Here is a 22,152-nt window from a genome sequence, read left to right as displayed (position 1 = left end):
TCCCTCTATCTTTCTATCTAAATATTTCTCACACCTCCCTCCTCAAGAACCCTGGGGAAATGTGGGATCAGGCCTCCCACAGAGAAATCCAACCTCAAGCTGCCAGCAGATTCCAGGTGTGGTGAGGGCTCCAAACTGGTACCTCGAACACTGCCCCCCACAGCAAGGAGGGGTAAATGGGCTCCCACTTCACAGGAGCACAAATGGCTGCCTTGAGGGTTCAGCTTCAGGATGTAGACTTGGGTTCTGGGGAGCACATTCAGACCAGAGACGGTTATTTCCATCAAGGAAGAATGCACCTTCTGGGTTAAAGCTCTATGTCCTGTACGTGGGAAGGGCCACCCCATTGGCTGTCCGTACAAGCTCGTCTGCATCATCTGCATCACACAGCCCCCATTCCTAGCTTTCACCAACATTACTCTCATTTTCCCAAGTTCCTATCAGATTCTTTATACTCACACGACTGTGAAATCCTCAGCTCTAGCCATAATAATTTAAAACGATTTCCTACTTTAAAAATTACCAAATGCTCCAGCTAATGTTTTTCCATGACCTGGATTAAAAGGAGCAGAAGTAGAAGGAAAGTTTCTATTCTTCGTTTTGTTTTTGTTTTTGTTTTTTGTTTTTTTTTTTTATCCTGGTTCATCACCCCTGCTCACCCTCTTCACCACAGCCTACTCACATCCATCATCGCTTTTACTAGAAAATTCCATGGATTCCACTAACATGGTATTTTTATTCCTTCTGTAGATGTCAAAGGCACTTTGTAGTCTTTGTTTTCTATATTATAGACATGTGTGTGTGTGTGTGTGTGTGTGTGTGTGTGTGTGTGTGTGTACCTGGCTCCACCTGTACTGTATACACAGAATAAACAACTGTCCTTCTTTAAATGGAGAACCATTCATTGATCCACTAATTAATTTGTTCATTTAACACACACTCACCCTATGTCAGTTCGAGATTGGAACTGTGCTGAGTGACAGGGATGCTATGTGTGCTGGGTAAAACTGGTCCAACTACCATGAAAGGGTACTGGGCTGGGGAGTAAGTGTGAGTAATGCAAAGTGATGGGAGCTGAGATGGGACAGAACTAGAACCAGGGCGGACTTCACCATGCTCTACTAGAGAAGTAATAGCAGGGCTAAGGACTGCAGAGGAGAAAGAGACTTCAGGCAGAGGAAACAGCAAGGGTGAAGGCCCAGAGTTACAGCATATTCATTAACTGAGTTCTAGGGAGGCCTAGCCTTTCCTTAGCTCATCTTTGTGACTCGAGGCTCATTATTCAAAGTCTTATATACCATAAATGCTAATAAATAGATTTTTTAAAATGAACCAAATAATTTGGTTCTTATATTTAGACCAGATTAAAGGTCAACATGATCATATCCCACCCCCTGATCTATTATAAAGGTACCACACAGGTAACCAAGGAAGATGCAGTCTCTCTGTGGTCCAGAAAGCTGGAATCCACAAAACTGTCTTCAGCCTTTGATACATGGTATGGATTCTTACCCACACACAACCAGCTAGAGATAGGATTTCTCCAAAGAACTTCAGGACATGCAATGTTTTCCTCAGACGAGAGAGAAGGGTGAGCTCTGAGCTTTCTTCTCTGGGGTCTCATCTGGCTGTTTTTCCAACAAGCCTGGTCCCAAACTCACTCTCTCTGGTGACCCTTTGGGTAAAGAGCCACATTGGTTTCCACACACCAGCCCTCAGTTCCCTAGATCAGGAATAACAATGAACCAGCTGCCTTACAAATATGGCAAAGCCTTTCCATGGAACTAAGAAGAAAAATCTTAGTTCATTACTTCTCAGATAAACATAGACAACCCTGCAGACTGATCAACAGAACAAAAATCAAAATTAGTAACTTCACGTTGTGTGAACAATGAGGGATGGGGGGGCGGGACCAATGCCTGGGTTGTTAGTGAATGCAGGCTGATGGGCATTTACAAACTGGATCTTCAAAACATTTGTCTTTTCACTACTTCCTCTTTTACTACTTGTTTGGCTCCACAGAAGGGTGAACAGGGGATGGAAAAGGGTCTCTAAGTCAGGAAGAGAAGCAAGGACAAAGGAAACCCCAACGGAGAACCAATGAACGCAGCATTGAGAACAGCAAAGGCAAAAAGCAGAGAAAGGACACAGCCCATGAGACACACACAGCTTCTGCAGACCAAGGTCTTTCATCCTGCATGCCCACAATCCTCTAGTGGCATCCAGCACAGCCCACAGACTGAGAGGCAGGGAAGATGGACGGCAGATAGAAGCGCTGCCACTTGCTGCTGTGACATGTAGGAAGTTCTCCTAGCACCCATGGAAAGCAGGCTGCAAGTCTGTTTAAGTGACAAGCAAGCACTCCTAGACTTTGGACCCAACAGACCTATGGCCTTGCTCCTCCAGGTCCCGTTTGAGAAGGGTTTTAGATACTCCTTCATGGAAAGACAAGAAGGTTGGCATTCATTCTTCTCTGATGGTGACACTGTGCACAGCAGATAGCCTCAGTGTAAAGCAAGCATTTGGGAGGGACTTTTTCAAGGACTCTAGAGGCCATGGAGAGTGTCTTTCACATCCCCTTACAGCGTCTGGGAGCCACAGGAGAGCCATGTGGTGGTAACGCTATTTCCTCCTCTTTGTCTTGCCTCCTTGTACCTACAATCAAACAGCAGGAGAGTGAAAACAAAGTCTTGTGTGTCCTCATCTAGCTTATTAACAGGGAGACTGCAAACTTAGAAACTGGAAAGTCCTCTTTTGTTCCTATCTAGTGTCTCAGATGAAGTGAGAAATTATCACAGGAGACCTATGGGTCTGAGGTCTTGAAAAGCTCCCAAAATGCTTCCACTCTCAGGGCAGCAGGTTCAACTCTTTAGGGATATAAAGCTAGTAAACTCCCCACGGACTACCTAAAGGTCTACGTCTAGCAGGCTAACCACTGGGGGACTACAATCATTTAGAGTAAGGGCATGGGTAATAAGGTCAAATATACTGCCCTCGTCCTTGTCACTATGCTGTCCCAAGCACCATCTCAGAATGGCCATTCAAACATTAGCATGCTTGTAGGAGTACATGGAAAACTCTGCCTATACTCTACTATCTTCTTCAGAATGAATAAGAACAAAACAGAGAGTGAGCTGAGGTGCCTGCATGGGGACAGCTCTTATATAATCATGTGATTCTCAAATTGGTTCTGTCCCTTCCCATTGCAAAGGTTTTGACAATCTTCCTACACATCCAAAATGCCATCCCCAGAATTAGAATCCCACACCATGGAGCCAGCTCCCAGCTCCAGCTTCCTTACAGACATGAAACAGATATGTCCAAGTGAATACGGCCAGTAAGTTCACGTCACATAGAATTCAGAGTTGTGGAGGACACTAGCAAATGGTGAGCACTTGGCAAACAGGAGCAAAATAAAAATGTATTGCAACTGTGCAGGGTCCCAGGACAGGGCCAAAAACAAGAGGCATGCTCAGCTCACATTGCATTCTTCAAAATGGTCAAAGTCAAAGTCAATGGAAAGCTGGTGGCTTGGTTATAAGTCTCTAATCTGGCCATTTCATCAGTTCTTCTTACCTGTTCCCAAAGATACCCAGCTCTGTTCTCTGGGATGTCCTGATCTAATTCTCCAGAGTCTAAATACCACCCAAGTACCTACAGCAAAGGTAAGCAGAGGAGCAACTTGACATTATCACCCGGAACTTCTTAAATGTTCATCCTAAATTAGACTCTAATCATGCACACTGGTCCAAGTACTGTCCATCCTTGGTCCTAGGTGGCCCTAAAAGGGTACTGTGGAAGCCTGTAATCGCAGCACTTGGTGGGTGAGGTGTGACTGTGAAATTAAGGTTAGTCTGGACCACACAACAAGGCCTTTTCTCCAAGACCAAAAGTATTTCATGGATAGAGTCATTTGACTCAAAAGCTTTATTATTGTATGCAGCAAAATCAACTTAATATATGCCATGGTTTTGAGTCTTTCTTACTTTTATAAATCATGTCTCCACGAGAGCAGATACTCTAGTAGAATGGGTCTATAGAGACATGCTTAGTAATGTGCCTAATGCTAGATCCTTACCATTAAATAAAAACTCTTTCACTATGAAAGGTGTTTGTTAAATGGTCAAAAGAAAAAGTCCTACCCTCTAAACATTCTTAGGAAGATGCCCTGGAATTCATGGGTTTGGGGCTGTGTTGTCCCCAGGATTGGGTCTGGTGTTGACGCCTCCTATTTTTTACTCCTTAACTTGCTTGACTATGGTCAGATAAAGAACTGTTGTAGTCACCTAGCAGGGACAGTACAGGCCGCAGCTCACTTCAACCATCAGCTACAGATCACAGCATCAATAATAAGGCTGTGTTAGGGTCGAGGGCATCGTTCAGTCTGTAAAGCACATGGTGAACAATCATGAGGGCCAGTTCCCATATAAAAAGTGGATGTGGTCAGTTCAGCTTAGGCTCCTGTGCTGAGCGGGTGAAGACAGAAAGATCCCCAGGGATCGCTGGCCAGCTAGCCTAGTCTAATTAGTGAGCCCCAGATACCAGTGAGGGACCTTAACTCAAAAAATCAAGATGGATAGCTCCTGGCCATGACACTGGTAGGTCAGCATGTGGCCTACACATGTGTGTACACACATGTGCACATGGGGTGTATGAAAATCTGCTTAGAGTGAGGCAGGTTTCTGGTGTCTGTTAACTCATGAATCTCCATTACATGCCTAAGTAGGATAGGTTATTGTACCCTCCCTGCTAATGGGCCATTAAAAGGTTAAATAAACTCTCTGTGGATAACAACTAACAAGCAATAGAACAGAGATGCAAAACCTGGAGTCTGGTGCCAGAGGCTGTGCGGGTCATAAAAACATTATGCAACACTAGTCTCCAGTAAAACTAGATTGCTCCCAAGAACATCACCAGCCCCTCATATTTTCTTGTTTTCATGCCCCATTTGCCATCCCTTCATTTGCTGGATGATGCCTTTTTGCTCCAGAGTTCCATTTACAACAAAAAGCTGCCAAGGTTTATATGAAACATAAGAGATGATCTGTTAATAAGTTTTCCTCTGTCACAACTATATTATAAGGGGGATTCTTACAGGTTTAAAGCTAAAAATGGAAGAAGACACCCTAGAGATTGGGAAAAATCCTCCCGAACCTTTTAGAACTATGTATGCTAAATCCTCCTCAAGCACAGAGTTACTCTTTCTCATCCTTGAGTTTCCTAATACATGACTTTATTCTGGAGCGCCACCTCGTGGACATAAAGCAGATCACCTCTACAAGGTGAAAAACCATCCCTTCGTAGGCCAGCAGGAGCAGGTCCTAAATAGAAGGAAGCTGGGAAACCAACAGCAGAAGAAACCTGTTTCCTCTTCCCACTCCCAATAACCACCCCTGAGAAACTTGTTTAGAGCTAAAATTAATAAAATAAATTAAAAACTACAGGAAGAATGAAACTCAGATACTGTCATGATCGTGAATCTCAGTTGATTGTTTTTACTAGTTTCCTTCAAAATGCCTCCTCAAAAAAAAAAAAAAAAATTTTTATAGTACAATTATCCACATGTTCTCCCTCCATACAGTAACATCTGCAGGTTGCTGGTGGCCCTGAAATGGGATTATTCCACATTGTCACTACTGTTCTAGCCCCTTGCTGAGTCAAGAGGAGGGAATAACACATCGCATCTATAAAACCACCAAACGGACAGAAATGGCAGTGGCAGCACATGTCTACAACAAAAGGAGACATGGGACTGATGCTGGACCTCAGACAGTGGCAGTCTGGGCCATTCTGTTCCAGAGAAGTGGGACAAGACAGATCAGGGAAGAACAGATCTGCAAGTGAGTGGTTTTCAAGGGTCTCTCGGTACCCTGGGATATAGCTAATGTTACCCTGCAGTGGAACCACCCTGCTAGACCTCAGGCATCAGTGTGTGGTGCTCTGGGCAGAGTCCTGACAGTGATGAACTGAACTTGCTTGGTTCCATCCTGAGAATCGAGGGTGGACATCGAGTCTTCCTGGGTTCTGGATGACAACCTTCAGCAATTACTTTCTTCTGCTGCTTTATCAACTACAGCTTTTAGACAGCTGTGGTCTCTGCACATGAAACTGGACATGAAGCCAAGGCAAGCCACATTCTTTGTGATCTGACCAAAGTCAACCAAGAAAGACCACAGAATGAACCCCGGCCCACATAGCTTTAGAGGAAAACGTCGAAAAGTGGTTGTCAAAAGGTACTGTGTAGACAAGAAATGCCATCAGAGTCAGACCTTCAAGCTTCCCAGACCACTGCTCAGCTTCCCAGCACACTAGCTCACTTTGACTCCGTTTACCACCCCTGACCTCTCAATGGCTTGGTGTTTTAAAACCTCAAACTGTATTATTAGTGTTGTTTAGTCAATATTGATTTGGATTCTCCATTTCAGGTACATTTTGCAGCACTTCCAAGATAAGACAGGAAACCAAAATAAAACTAGATGTGCTATGCCACACTTAGAAACTTTCACAGCAGCAGAAAGAGAGATGACTGGAAATGAGGACACTGATAAAACTCACCTCCCAGGAGCAGCAAGCCAGCTCCACTGCACAATGAGACATCTGAGACAGCTTCTAGTCCCTTCCAGGGCATGGGTGCAAGCTTGGTGACTCCGAGGCCCCTGACTTGGTCCTCTACCTGCTGACTGCAAACTCTCAAACAATGCACCAGCTTGTATCAGCCAGAGCTGGCAGGGTGGCTGGAAGCTGACGCCTGGGGCTTTGCACCACCTGGTGGCTGTTTCTGGTCTGGCTTTGCCAGTGACTAAATTAGCCGGGGTTTTTGTTAGGGGCGGCGGAGGTGATTCGTGTTGTTTGGATATAATCGTTTGGACCGTGGTTTTGCCCCCTAAACCTTCCAGACTCTCCTTCTCTAACCACTCAAATTCATGCTCTTGGTTTAAGACCACGTTGCCTCAATGTGAAGCAAGATTGTACCTAGAAATGATGAGAACTGGGGTGTGCAGCATGCCAGATGGAAAGAGGGTGACCAGGGTGAAGCATCAGGAGGTTAAGAGAGCTAAGACCTGTACCCCAAGAACCAGGCCCACACAGGATCTGCCTGTGACTTCCCAAAAACCATACACGAAGCTGGGCATGGTGTTGCAGGCCTTCAATCCCAGCACTCCAGAGGCAGAGACAAGTGGCTCTCCATGAGTTCAAGGTTACCCTGATCTACACAGCAAGTTTCAAGCCAGCCAAGGCTACATAGTGAGACCCTGTCTAAAACAAGAAAAAAAGAATAAAAGGAAATAAAAGAAACAGGAACCACACACTAAGTTTCTTAAAATCCCTTTGTCTGCATCCCCCATGGGTTCTCTGGGTAGGAAGAACTAGGCAGGGCGTGTATCCTTACAAATATTAGCTAGGATTTCCTTGGGGAGTACCTAAGGACCTCCAGAATTCTACAGAACTAAAATGTACAGAATTTTCAGCAGCATGATGAGCCTGAAACACTTTACTGTCCAATGGTTTATGGGTACATATGTAACTAAGACACAAGCCAGAGGACAGACTAATAATGCCACCCTACTGTCACACTGTTCCAGTGGGAAAGTGGTTCCATTTTCAACAGAGCTCATTCCACACTGTGCTTTCCATAAACTCCTTCATGCCAACGGGGGACGAACATCATAAAAGTGAGGCCGGTGTCACAGCTCACTTCCTCTGACCCTCAGACGTGTTAGCCGCGCATACTAGCACTGTCCTTGAATTTGAAGAGACCAAGTCACAGCAGCAGTGGGCAAGCCTGAACACACCCTGATGGGCACCATGCCAGGAAGCAGACAGGCTGCTGCAGGTTACACTCTCAACCTACAACAGTTTTAGAGAAAATCCATCCAGTTGCATGGCCAGGATATTGGGTTAGCAGCAAAGCATTTCCCAAGGCATTTTCTGCTTCAACCCACCATATTGGTGTCCTTTCCACACCCCATTCCTGTGCTCTTCCTCCATCGTGAAATGTATGCAGAAACCCTCCAACCAGGAAGGGGCTTGTTCCTCTCCACTTTTTGCACACAGGACACCTCTGTGGCTACACAACGACAGCCAAGCACATCTGATTCTCCTTATTAGAAGCACTTACGACTTTTTTCAATTAAAAAAAATCCATTCAACATATGTGTGTGCATGCATGATGCATGCGTGTGTGCACAGCACACACATGGAGGTCTGAGGACAACTTGCCTGAGTCACTCCTCTCCTTGTGGGTCCCAGGGCTCCTACCCAGGTCTTCCGGCTTGGCAACGGGCACCTTTACCCACTGAGCAATCTCACCGTCTCAGTTATGCTTTACAAGGCACTGCAGCTCGAAACTCACAACTCCATGGCTCCTCGGGGCAGCACAGGACTAGAGCATGTGAGCCTCTGGTCCCAGAACGTTTGTTGTTGGTAACTGTACAGTACTATATAGCCTGGTTTAAGTGTGCTTGCGTTTAAAGACATCTTGTTTAATACTAATGGCTCATTTGTTTCATTCAGCATGTAGCCAACTGCACTGTAATTCATACCTAAAACACACACTCTGCATTTTCTCCACAGCACATCAAAGCCTCCTTCTACCTAGGAACCCCAGGCAAGAATCCAGTGCTGTGCCATTTTTAAAAGGCAATATTAACAACAGGAAGGAGAGAATGTGAGCTGAGATAGGCCGCAGCAAGTGTGCTTGCAGCGTGAGGGCTGACAGAGGAGTCTGCTCAGTGTCAGTCACCTTTCATCCAAACGTGACTTCAGCAGCTGGGGGCCAGTATGTATAAGACATGACATTAAAAAGTACCTGAACACTCATGTTGCTGTTACATATAAATCTGGACAAATAGGAGAATTTTCAAGTATGGAATCTATGAGTAATGAGGATTGACTGTATTTCCAACCCTTTTTGAATTTAAAAATCTTCATAATCTTTCCCCCACTTCCAAAACCATCTCTACTCTTTTCCTTTCTATATAACGTAATCAATGGACATGCAAAAGATCAGCTGTTTACCAAGTGCACAGCGCACTCCCTCCCTAAGCCCAGGGCAGTTTCCCATCACTGCATGCCACAGGGTCGTGAGTCACTGGGTGTCATTTCCATAACAGCAGCAGTTGCTTTCATAACTTCATACTAAAACCATCTAGGTTCACAGATTGTTTCCATGGGGGTATCTGATAATTTAGTATACACAGTTTATTGATAGAGATGGTTATTATACCTTCCTTATTTTTATTTATGTATTTTCTAATTAGCAGCTCAGGGAAACTGGGCCCAAGGTCTTTAAATATGCTGATCAAATGATCTACCACTGAGCTTCAACTATCTTACTTGAAGTCTTAACAGAGAGAAAGGGGAACTGATTTGCATTAGCACTCAGTCCAAAAGGGAGAGTGAGAAATGGTGTGAGCAGCCTGAATCCAAAGCCCACGTTTAATGTCAATGTGGCATTCTCGTAACAGTCACATCTAATAGCATTTAAGAAACATGCTGCGGCCTTCTGCAGTGTGGGGACCGGGGTGCACAGGGAGGGCCGTACAAATAAAGCCAGTTCACTTCAGTCCCTGCCCTCTCCTCTCAGGAAGATGTGTCAAGATGACAGTAAGCACTTGTAATTATGAGTAATCACACCTGTGTAACTGCATAATTACCTGCTGTCACTCAAGAAGACAGTCTCCTGGATATCTGAACATGAATATTAACTCTGAGGAAATATACTGCATATCACTGATTATCTTTCCTTTTTTTGAATATATATGTGTGCCCTGATGTATACCTGCAGACCAGAAGAGGGCATCAGGTCCCATGTAGGTACTGGGAATTGAACTCAGGATCTCTGGAAGAGTAGCTAGTGCTCTTAACCTCTGAGCCATCTCTCCAGCCCACTGATGATATTTTCTGCCTTTTTTTTTTTAAGGATGACTATGAAAAAGTTAAAGGAAATGTCTAAAATTTCTCACAGTAAAGCAAATTATAATGGTTGAAAGCGAGATTTTTTTTTTTAAGTTTAGTTCATTCTTAGTTGAGGTAATGAAATGAGGAGATGGGAAGGCTTGTCGAGGGAGCTAATGACACACACGTTAAAAGGCAGGCATCATAGCCCACGGCTCAGAAGCAGGAAAACAGAAGCTCAAATCCAGCCTGCGTGGACCCTTAAGAACCTGTCAACTTCCTGCTTCCTGGGCTGTCTATTTGGGAGAAACAAAAATATAAATTTCTCTTATATATCCAACTTTTACTCAGAGATAGAAAAGTCACCCAAAGATCAAAGAAGGACTGTTCTTTCAAGTTCAGAGTTTTGACCGACAGGATGGTCTTTCTTTTGGAAGCACAGAAAGAATTCAACACATGTCCGCTGAGACCATAGTGAGTGGGGAAATTGTCAACCAGCCCGCAGCGCTTCTACAGAGTGGCCACTAGGTGACAGAATGAGCCTGTGAATCGGCACCCAGGCTTGTTTCTGCCAGGCCGGGTGTTCCACAGTGAAGCAAGCATCAGCTTGTCAAGATTCTTGGCTCAATTTCAGCATAGATCATTACTCAACAGTCTTTCCAATTTCTCAACCCTCTGATGCAAGACCGTGGCCTGGGCCTGAGGAGATACTTCTAGGGAGGTTTTTTTTTAAAATGAAAATTAAAGAATCATGGGGAAAAACAGTCCAGCGAAGCAGCATTCCCTTTGGGCTATTCTTTAGTTGAAAGTATTTTCCCCCTAAAATAACTTTTTGAGTCTTCAGGGAAAGTGCTGCATAAAGTTGAGAGTCCTCAGAATCACACTGAATGACTTTCGGTGAAAAAGCTCCATCCTTGCCCATCACAGACAGGAAAAAAACACTCACAAGACAGAGGCCAAGAGCCACCTACACCTGAAAACAGAAGTGAATAAGGATTTACCAATAATGCTAAGGCAGATAACACAACACTGAGGAAAAAATTGCTGGTCTCTTGGCTCATGATACAGATACACAGGCTGAAAACACCAAGGGTGACTCTTCCTGCCCCCTCCCACCCACCCTGACTTCACTCTCAGAGAAACCCAGCATCCAAGGCTTTCTTCTCTCCTCTGGCCTCCTTGCTGCATTCTAGGTCCACCAAGACCTTGCCAGATAAACAGCACAGAACAAGTGCTTAGTTGATAATTGGTACATGACTCAAGAGAAGTCAGTGCCGGGATGAGTTCCATGTGGCAATTTTGATGATTTGTGGGTAAAAAAGACCAGATGATCCCACACTGCTTCCAAGTAAAATAGACATGCCTTGCTCTCCCGACACAGAAGGAAACTTGGAAGGCATTGGAGGTGAAGTGGAGGTGGGTGCTGTCACCTTAACTGGGCTGTGTCCTTGGGAAAGGGCCACACAAAAGTGAGGGAGGTGACATCCATAAATACCAAGAGAAGTCTCACCCATCAGTTCATTTCATCTAAAGTATCAGAGGAGCCATCAGGACTAAAGACATGAGATGGTGGAATAAACGCGGCCAGAAACATTTTTAAGTAAGTTGTAAAGTCGAATATGTTACCATTAAATATTCTTATTTGGAAAAATTCATACTATAAAGCCAGTAGGTTGGACTTTGTTTGTTTTTTTAAAGAGACATTATAAAAGGTTGAAAAATGGTGACTTTGACCCACTGGATGCTTATTGAAAGCAATTTGGCACAATCAAAAACTAGTTGAGATTTTTTTTTTCTAGGAAAGACTTTCTGAAATAAAAACCACTGCCTAGTGATTTCTAGCCACTAAAGCCAAAATCTCATTTGTGTAATTAATGGTGGAGGTTAAAATGGAAACCTAATTTTCAACTGCAGAATTAATCAAGTTAGCTAAAGGCAACTCCCAAACTGGTGACATTTGTGTTAGAGTAGATTTCAGGCCACAACCATAATGGTACGTTAGATTCAAGACACACTGTGTTCTGATTTGTAACATCAGAGTGTGTGTGTGTGTGTGTGTGTGTGTGTGTGTGTGTGTGTGTGTATGTGTGTGTGTGTGTGTGTGTCTGTAAACAATCCATTAACATTTGTAGCAAAATAACACTTTAAAAAAAAAAAAAAAACTCTATGTAAATCTCATCATGACTCAGTTCCAGGAGACTTCCAGCTTTCTTAAGATAGAAATCTTTGATGGAACCAACATGTGTGAGGAATCCAATCACCAGCCCAATAATAAGATGCATCCTAGAACTGTCATTCATTCAGCTCAGGAGAACGACAGCATCTTATGCAGGAGGCCCACAAAGGCTCAATGCATTCCGGGCTAACCCCTCTCGGTTACACTTCATCAGAACTGGATAAACACGCGAAGTATTAGTCACACTTGTGTAACTTATTCCATCTCTCTGCAGCCAGAAGAGCTTTTCATGTGATCCTATTTAAACCAGCTAAACATCTGGAACTGTGGAAACTATTCTGTAAAGCACAGGAGGACCACACGTTCGATGTGACTGAGGTCAGATGGGGAGGGTGGGAGGAGAGAGTTTACTGGAGACAGAGTACTCACAATGAAGCCAAGTTTCTTATAATCCCGCGTGTACATGGACTTGCGCTTCTCCATGCTGCCACTGCTGTTATTAGGTTCAGACTCTGCATCAAAAGCAATTCTTCGAAGTTCAAATATGATGTCTCTTTGAGCCTGAAGGAGTGAGAGAGGGAAGGAAAAAGAGGCAAAAGAGAAAACTGCTTTCACAGTGTGATGTAACATAAGACTCCCACTTTCCCCAGAGTCGAAATGAATCGCTGCATCCAGGCAAAGCAGAAGACAGAAAAGCCATGTCCTGAGTTAGAGCTCTGCAGACTCCTCTCTGGGCTGCTCAGGCTTGGCATTAATCTACAGTTATCCTTCGGCCAAGCCATTTGGAGTACTGATAAATATTATCTAGGGCAGTCCTACATAAAAGCCCCAAATACAATGGGAGAGCTGGGATTGGAGGAAGCTAACTTGAAGGCTCCATGAGTAATGTTCTGTTTGAAGCAAATTAAGAGGCACACAAGGTTCTCGAGCAGGATTTGAGCTACAAGGGATCGCTCATTCCAAGGCCTGACTTCAGAGAAACTAGCACGCCATTAAAAAAAAATAAAAAAATGGAGAACCCAAAGACAGAAACAATGCCACGTGTCTTCCATGCACTTCCTTTTCTACCAAGGCCAATTCTTTCACAGCTTCAGGTGATCATTGGTTATCTAATCCCGAATGGTCAACCCTGAAATCACACACACAAACAAGTAACATTATATGGATGAAGCATGCTGTATTTATGTATTTAGAAATACACACACACATACACACACATACACATGTAACAAGAACTGAAGAAAAAGAGGCCATGAATTGGAGAACAAGGGAAGTAGGTATGTAGGAGGGGCTGGAGGGAGGAATGGGAGGGGGAAATAATGTAATTAACTTTATTTTAATCTAAAAAGTGAAAAACTATAATAAAAAGTTTAGAGTAGAATAGGCTAGATAAAACTACAAGTCCCTTTTTTCCACTTATTGGGTCTTCCTGGAGTAGTCAGTTAATAGGAACAGAAGGCAGAGCAGTGATTTAGAAGGAGCCAGAAGAGAGGGGGCAATGGGAGGAGCAAGTATGGCTGGATGGGCTCAGAAATGCAGTTTGGCACCATAAAAAGAGTCCTCGACATGAACGCAGGGAGATTTGCAACAACGTGAATGTGGCTACTGGTTAAAATGATCAGTTATGCTATGTGCCTTTTTTCAATAAACAAGAGGAAGAGTTTATTTACAAAGAGTGTTTTCATATTAATATGCACTGATCTCCCTCTTTCCATATTCAGATGCACTGATCTCTCTCCATATTCAGATGCACTGATCTCCCTCCATATCCAGATACACTGATCTCTTTCTCTCCATATTCAGATGCACTGATCTCCCCTCTCCACATCCAGATGCACTGATCTCTCCATATCCAGATGCACTGATCTCCCCTCTCCATATCCAGATACACTGATCTCTTTCTCTCCATATTCAGATACACTGATCTCTTTCTCTCCATATCCAGATACACTGATCTCTTTCTCTCCATATTCAGATACACTGATCTCTTTCTCTCCATATCCAGATACACTGATCTCTCTCTCCATATCCAGATGCACTGATCTCCCCTCTCCCTATCCAGATGCACTGATCTCCCCTCTCCATATCCAGATGCACTGATCTCTTTCTCTCCATATTCAGATGCACTGATCTCTCTCTCCATATCCAGATGCACTGATCTCCCCTCTCCCTATCCAGATGCACTGATCTCCCCTCTCCATATCCAGATGCACTGATCTCTTTCTCTCCATATTCAGATGCACTGATCTCTTTCTCTCCCTATCCAGATACACTGATCTCTTTCTCTCCATATTCAGATACACTGATCTCTTTCTCTCCATATCCAGATACACTGATCTCTTTCTCTCCATATTCAGATGCACTGATCTCCCCTCTCCACATCCAGATGCACTGCTCTCTCCATATCCAGATGCACTGATCTCCCCTCTCCATATCCAGATACACTGATCTCTTTCTCTCCATATTCAGATACACTGATCTTTTTCTCTCCATATCCAGATACACTGATCTCTTTCTCTCCATATCCAGATACACTGATCTCTCTCTCCCTATCCAGATGCACTGATCTCCCCTCTCCACATCCAGATGCACTGCTCTCTCCCTATCCAGATGCACTGATCTCCCCTCTCCATATCCAGATGCACTGATCTCCCCTCTCCCTATCCAGATGCACTGATCTCCCCTCTCCATATCCAGATGCACTGATCTCTTTCTCTCCATATTCAGATGCACTGATCTCTCTCTCCATATCCAGATGCACTGATCTCCCCTCTCCCTATCCAGATGCACTGATCTCCCCTCTCCATATCCAGATGCACTGATCTCTTTCTCTCCATATCCAGATGCACTGATCTCTCTCTCCATATCCAGATGCACTGATCTCCCCTCTCCACATCCAGATACACTGATCTCTTTCTCTCCATATTCAGATGCACTGATCTCCCCTCTCCACATCCAGATGCACTGCTCTCTCCATATCCAGATGCACTGATCTCCCCTCTCCATATCCAGATGCACTGATCTCCCCTCTCCCTATCCAGATGCACTGATCTCCCCTCTCCATATCCAGATGCACTGATCTCTTTCTCTCCATATTCAGATGCACTGATCTCTCTCTCCATATCCAGATGCACTGATCTCCCCTCTCCCTATCCAGATGCACTGATCTCCCCTCTACATATCCAGATGCACTGATCTCTTTCTCTCCATATCCAGATGCACTGATCTCTTTCTCTCCCTATCCAGATGCACTGATCTCCCCTCTCCATATCCAGATGCACTGATCTCTTTCTCTCCATATTCAGATACACTGATCTCTTTCTCTCCATATCCAGATACACTGATCTCTTTCTCTCCATATCCAGATGCACTGATCTCCCCTCTCCATATTCAGATACACTGATCTCTTTCTCTCCATATCCAGATACACTGATCTCTTTCTCTCCATTCAATACACTGATCTCTTTCTCTCCATATCCAGATACACTGATCTTTCTCTCCATTCAGATGCACTGATCTCTTCTCTCCCATATCCAGATACACTGATCTCTTTCTCTCCATATTCAGATACACTGATCTCTTTCTCTCCATATCCAGATACACTGATCTCTCTCTCCATATCCAGATGCACTGATCTCCCCTCTCCCTATCCAGATGCACTGATCTCTTTCTCTCCATATTCAGATACACTGATCTCTTTCTCTCCATATCCAGATACACTGATCTCTCTCTCCTATCCAGATACACTGATCTCTCTCCCATATCAGATGCACTGATCTTTCTCTCCATATTCAGATGCACTGATCTCTTTCTCTCCCTATCCAGATACACTGATCTCTTTCTCTCCCTATCCAGATACACTGATCTCTTTCTCTCCATATCCAGATACACTGATCTCTCTCTCCATATCCAGATGCACTGATCTCCCCTCTCCCTATCCAGATGCACTGATCTCCCCTCTCCATATTCAGATACACTGATCTCTTTCTCTCCATATCCAGATACACTGATCTCTCTCTCCATATCCAGATGCACTGATCTCCCCTCTCCCTATCCAGATGCACTGATCTCCCCTCTCCATATCCAGATGCACTGATCTCTTTCTCTCCATATTCAGATGCACTGATCTCTCTCTCCATATCCAGATGCACTGATCTCCCCTCTCCCTATCCAGATGCACTGATCTCCCCTCTCCATATTCAGATGCACTGATCTCTTTCTCTCCCTATCCAGATACACTGATCTCTTTCTCTCCATATCCAGATACACTGATCTCTTTCTCTCCATATTCAGATACACTGATCTCTTTCTCTCCCTATCCAGATACACTGATCTCTTTCTCTCCATATTCAGATACACTGATCTCTTTCTCTCCATATCCAGATACACTGATCTCTCTCTCCATATCCAGATGCACTGATCTCCCCTCTCCCTATCCAGATGCACTGATCTCCCCTCTCCCTATCCAGATGCACTGATCTCTTTCTCTCCATATCCAGATGCACTGATCTCTTTCTCTCCATATTCAGATGCACTGATCTCTCTCTCCATATCCAGATGCACTGATCTCCCCTCTCCCTATCCAGATGCACTGATCTCCCCTCTCCATATTCAGATGCACTGATCTCTTTCTCTCCCTATCCAGATACACTGATCTCTTTCTCTCCATATTCAGATACACTGATCTCTTTCTCTCCATATCCAGATACACTGATCTCTTTCTCTCCATATTCAGATGCACTGATCTCTTTCTCTCCCTATCCAGATACACTGATCTCTTTCTCTCCATATTCAGATACACTGATCTCTTTCTCTCCATATCCAGATACACTGATCTCTCTCTCCATATCCAGATGCACTGATCTCCCCTCTCCCTATCCAGATGCACTGATCTCCCCTCTCCATATTCAGATACACTGATCTCTTTCTCTCCATATCCAGATACACTGATCTCTCTCTCCATATCCAGATGCACTGATCTCCCCTCTCCCTATCCAGATGCACTGATCTCCCCTCTCCATATCCAGATGCACTGATCTCTTTCTCTCCATATTCAGATGCACTGATCTCTCTCTCCATATCCAGATGCACTGATCTCCCCTCTCCCTATCCAGATGCACTGATCTCTCTCTCCATATTCAGATGCACTGCTCTTTCTCCATATTCAGATGCACTGATCTCCCCTCTCCATACCCAGATGTACTGATCTCTCTCCATATCCAGATGCACTGATCTCTCTCCATATCAGATGCACTGATCTCTTTCTCTCCATATTCAGATACACTGATCTCTTTCTCTCCATATTCAGATGCACTGATCTTCCCCTCTCCATATCCAGATGCACTGATCTCTTTCTCTCCATATCCAGATACACTGATCGCTCTCAATATTCAGAGGCACCGATCTCCCTTTCTCCAAGCGACAAGATAACTGTCTCGTCTCTCTGGGATTACCATGCTTGGCCTGGTAAAAACACAAGGCACAGTCATTGACCAATCCAAGCCTCTCTGTCACTCTTCATCACATGGCCTCTCACCATGAATGAAGTGCTGCAGGGCCACACGCTCCACACGTGCAGCTCCGTCCACATCTGGAATAGATCAGGCCCTCACGTGCCAATAATGAATGTTTTCCTTTCCAAAGCTGTAGCACTGTTAGAGTTGAAAATGTGTACAGCGGGAAGGGGTGGGAGAGGATGGGGGAGGGGTGGTCCCAGCTGTTTCCTCTCACTGCACCCTCTTACAGGGAAGCTCCCTCAAAGCCTTCTGGATGGAGACAGGATGTTCTATACACAGTGAGAGAGGTGGCAGGGAGTTAGAGAAAACAGCCAGCCAACAAAAACAGAACACCAGTCTAGAAATGAGGGTTTACCAGGGAAAAGGAAGAGGTCTTCCTTTTCTGTCCATGGTCTTAATTACTGGAGACTGGAAACGGTTCCCCACTTGTAGAACTGATGCCTGGCATGGCCTTCCATGCCCCCTCAGTTGTCTGGGAACTTGACTCCATTTAATGGATTATGGTCAAGCGCCCAGGGCTCTCCCTCAAGCTCTCAGCCATAAAGGAAGAATATGCGCGCACACACAGGGCCTCATGGAATAAACATTTTACTCGCTGATCCTAGGGTCACCTAGACTTTAAAGCCACATACCCAAGGCCTGAGATGACATTAAAACAATTATAAAATCACATGAAACTCCTGATTTCAGGGTAGCTCAAGGACGCCTATTTGATGACCGTTTCTCCACCACTTTCACTAGTGTGGAGCACCCACCCACCTGGTCCTGGGGATCCATCTTGGTCATCATCCTGTCTTCCAGAAGGTTAAAGGTCAGCACTTGGAGGACATATAACTGGTGTGCCATCTCATTGTTGATGGCCCGCTGAGCTCGGATGACATGCTAGAGACACAGTTGACAAATTGTATTTTTAAAAATTAGTAAAGAAAGGATTCAAACCACAAAGCTAACTCTTGTCATGATTCTGACATGGGAGACCTTCCTTAGCCTGAAGAACCTTCACTCAAGCCCCAGGCCCAGACAATTTGTAGAGAGAACACAGGAGGACAACTTTCATATACAAACAAGGAGGGCTATGACTACCCTCCATATCCTGAACAACCAGAGCCAGGTCCCCTCAGCCTAGACACAGCCCATAAACTCCATAGTCCACTGAAGTCACCCAGCTAGGCAATTCTGAACCTGAATGTGTTTCTTGAAGCATCCCTTCCCTAGGAAACCACAGTCAGGCTCTGGCCCACATTTTCCTGCGGTTCTCTTCTTCCTGGGTCCTCCTTCTTGTGTGCCTCCCATGGTATGGCACATCCCTTCTTGTAGGACATGCCACTCTTTTGGTGAAATTTAAGTCACAAGCTATCTTTATAGTGGCAGTAGCCTTTTGATCTGTTTTCTTCTCCATACCTGAACTATGGTAAAACAGTTTGTGTGTGTGTGTGTGTGTGTGTGTGTGTGTGTGTGTGTGTGTGTGTGTGTTTAAGCTTGTCAAACTCCAGAATTATAACATCAGATTGGGTTGTTGCTGCTTGGTAGTTTGGTAAACATTAAGCTTGCTTCCTTCCAATAACTGGTAAGGACGTAGTAAAACCCCTTCCTGTTCGGTTCGTCTCTCAACATGGGCAAGGTTAACTCTGTGAGCTTCTTTTCCACTGAAGTTTAAGGACCTGCTCGCAGGACCTTTCACATTTCCAACCAGCTTCCTCATCAAAAACAGGACAAACTCATATAGGTGGATGGATCTGCGCCAAGGAATTGCAGGTTTCCTTTTCCTGCAGAGCTAAGCCGAGGTGCCTGCAGCCAATCCGATGCCCTGAGCGTGTTCTGCTTGACTTTCCCCAGCAGGCCGACTCCGCCCGCCAGTGACACAAGGCAGCTGCTGGCAGAGCAGAGCACCGTTTGCCAATTCTAAAACACCCGCTCCCTCCTGGCCTGGCCCTACTGATAAACTCCAGTGACAATCACAGAACAACCCACAAACTCTGGGTCATCTCTCCCCAGCACAGTGGCTTCGGCACACAGGTACTCACTGTTAAAATGATGTAGCGCAGCTGCTTCTGAGCCAAAATATTAGCCATCTCCTGTGAAAGAAAAACATGTCCAGCAAAGCTTCCGTTAGAAAGACTCACTTCAATAAGGTAGGAAGGACTTCATCCTGGGGTGTGCTTCTTAACTGTATATCAGCAGTATTTCTTAGGAAATAGCCAACTTAAATCCATTTTTGTACATTCCACTTGGATTACAAAATCCAGGTCCAAAAGCAAAGTAGGATTTTTTTGTTTTTTTAATTTCTGGGTTTTTTTTTTTTCTAGGAAAGAATTAAAAACTCAAACATTCCAAAGGACAGAAATGGTTCTGCCCCTGTGAGACTGTCTCTGTGTTGTCCATAGCTTATCATTACCTTTTTTAACTTTATAAATTTACTTATAAAGGAACTACTGTTAAATAAGCAGACCAACCAAAAACTGGAAAGAAAAAGTCAAATAGTTAACATCTGCCAAGAGCTAGTTCATCTTCATTTGTGCACAGTGAGAATGAGGAGCTCAGACTCTAGACTTGGAGGAAGCTATGCAAGCGAGCTGAATCTGGATTCAGGAAGGACTAACACCCAGACAGATGCCATGCCTTGGAGTTCACACTCACTTGGCTAGGCTCAGCCTCTCTTCTGTACTTTGCACTTGGCCTTTCTTGACTGGGATAGAGGATTTGGGGGTGGTTTTTATATGGACTTGTGATGGCTAATCTTGGTTGTCAACCTGAACAGACCCAGGAAAAGGAATCCTTAACTGAGTAAGTGCTTTGACCAGACCTGCCTGTGGGCATGTCTGTGGGCCATTTTCTTGATTGCTAACTGATGAAGGTAGTTCTGTCCCTACGTAGTTGGGGCTAGGATGCTTAAACCAGCTGACCAAGGGCTGGGGAACAAGCCAGTGAGAACTTCCCCACAGTTCTGCTTGTGTTCCTACCCTGACTTCCCTCGACAATGTAGCTTGTAAGCTGAAATAAACCCTTTCCTCCCCAAGATGCTTTTGGTCATGGCGTTTATCACAGACACAGGAAGCAAATGGGAAGAGGACTGGTTCACAGATTGTCTTTATGAATATTGACCAGCAGGTGCTTAGGGAAAATTAGTCAGAACCAGCCTTGAAACTTTCACGGAATATGAAAATACTGCTTATATTCAGGAAGACACCAAAATACTCTTTTTTGTGTGGTTGCTGGGGAGTATTTTTGCCATTGCAATTCTCACCAAGTGGAGAAGGCGCTAAACTACCATCAAGCAAACTATAAATTCTACCGAGACTAAAGTAAATTTGCAGAAAGCTGGGGGAACCAGGAGCATGGTGGGGAGAAGCCAGCAAGGGGATGAACAGGCAAGGAGGGCGGAGCAGAATGGGAGCACAGGGCCCGTTTATCCAGGCTAGCAGAGCAAACACGGAGGACTTACAGTCAGAGGGCAATCAAGGATGTCAACACTGCTCTCTACATCAACCTAGCAGCACCATCAGCACCACAGATAGGAAAGCAAGCAGGAGAGAAGGGGGTGGAAATTCAGAGCACTCTGTTAGAAGTTGGCAGCCTTGCTGTCACGCCCTGCTGGCCCTCTGCACTGGAAAGGGTGGGCATACTACTGTCAGGAGATCCTAAGTGGCTAGGTGGCACTAAAGTCCAAATCCAGTATGATGTCCTCTTCTGTGCTCTTAAAACCAAACAGTGAGGACCATGTACACCTCCAGAAACAAGCTGCATGGCAACCCAGAAGATCTGCCCTTCCAGTCTGGAGAAAGCAGTGCTCTGTTTCCACTGAAACATGGGGGTCACTGGTTTCTTCTAGTTCATATTTCTTCTCTTGGTCCAGATAACAAGCAGAAGAACCAAAGGAGTCTACAGCTTTTTTAGTTATTTTTTAAAACTTTGTAAAATTATTGATGAAATCAAAGTGCTGTTCAATAATCAGACGAACAAAAATAGGAAAAGAAAGTATAGCTCATCGGTCTATACAATTTAAAAGTGACTTTGAAGAAATAGATAGCTTCATCATCTGCTTATTAATTATTTGTTTACAGTATTCTTCTACTTAGGGCTCCTCAGGGGCACAGAGGACACCTCATTCTTTCCAAACCCAAGGGATTATGTCTAGCACAGAGCAGACAAAAAGAGATTGATAAAAGAGCAAAAGTATTTTATAAAATTCTCCTTAAGAATAGGAGCTAGATCTGAGAGAAAACAAAAGTATCCTTGCCTTCCTCATGGATATATGTTTAATATTAATGGGCTGTTTGAATAATTATGAGAGTTTGCAGGGAATATATTAAAGTCCTAAATGATACAAACATACACATGGAAATGTAGATATAGGTATACTGACATGGAAAAGTGACCACAAATATCTCTGTTGGTTTTTAAAGTAGTTTTGTAAATAAAAATAATGCATATAGTATAGCTAACTTTGGTGGGAAAATGCACAAGTGGAAGAAATAAAAAGAGAAAATAGTGCCATGAGTGTGTGTTCAAGTCCCAAGTTCATGAATGAGGTAACAGTGGTGTTCTGTATAAGATACAAAAGGA

At 44.3% G+C, this 22,152-nt stretch overlaps 1 protein-coding gene across 5 annotated transcripts in view; it reads right to left on the bottom strand.

The window, feature by feature from the left end:
* Elmo1 (engulfment and cell motility 1) overlaps positions 1 to 22,152 on the bottom strand; it is a 534,802-nt gene that overhangs the window by 318,578 nt on the left and 194,072 nt on the right. For 3 of the 5 annotated variants that reach the window (XM_036187569.1, XM_036187570.1, XM_036187571.1), the window contains exons 11-14: positions 21,032 to 21,076; positions 19,614 to 19,664; positions 18,349 to 18,471; positions 12,503 to 12,634 (exon numbers count right to left, since the gene is read on the bottom strand). In XM_036187569.1, coding sequence (XP_036043462.1) covers positions 12,503 to 12,634; positions 18,349 to 18,471; positions 19,614 to 19,664; positions 21,032 to 21,076 — 351 coding nt within the window. The remainder of the gene's footprint in view (positions 1 to 12,502; positions 12,635 to 18,348; positions 18,472 to 19,613; positions 19,665 to 21,031; positions 21,077 to 22,152) is intronic. The other 2 variants (XM_036187573.1, XM_036187572.1) reach the window with 1 other exon arrangement.

Source organism: Onychomys torridus, chromosome 5 (genome assembly GCF_903995425.1).
Source record: "Onychomys torridus chromosome 5, mOncTor1.1, whole genome shotgun sequence".
In the NCBI taxonomy this organism is placed as follows: Eukaryota; Metazoa; Chordata; class Mammalia; order Rodentia; family Cricetidae; genus Onychomys; species Onychomys torridus.
The sequence above is the reverse complement of the archived record's forward strand: the minus strand, read 5'-3'. Positions and strand labels throughout refer to the sequence as shown.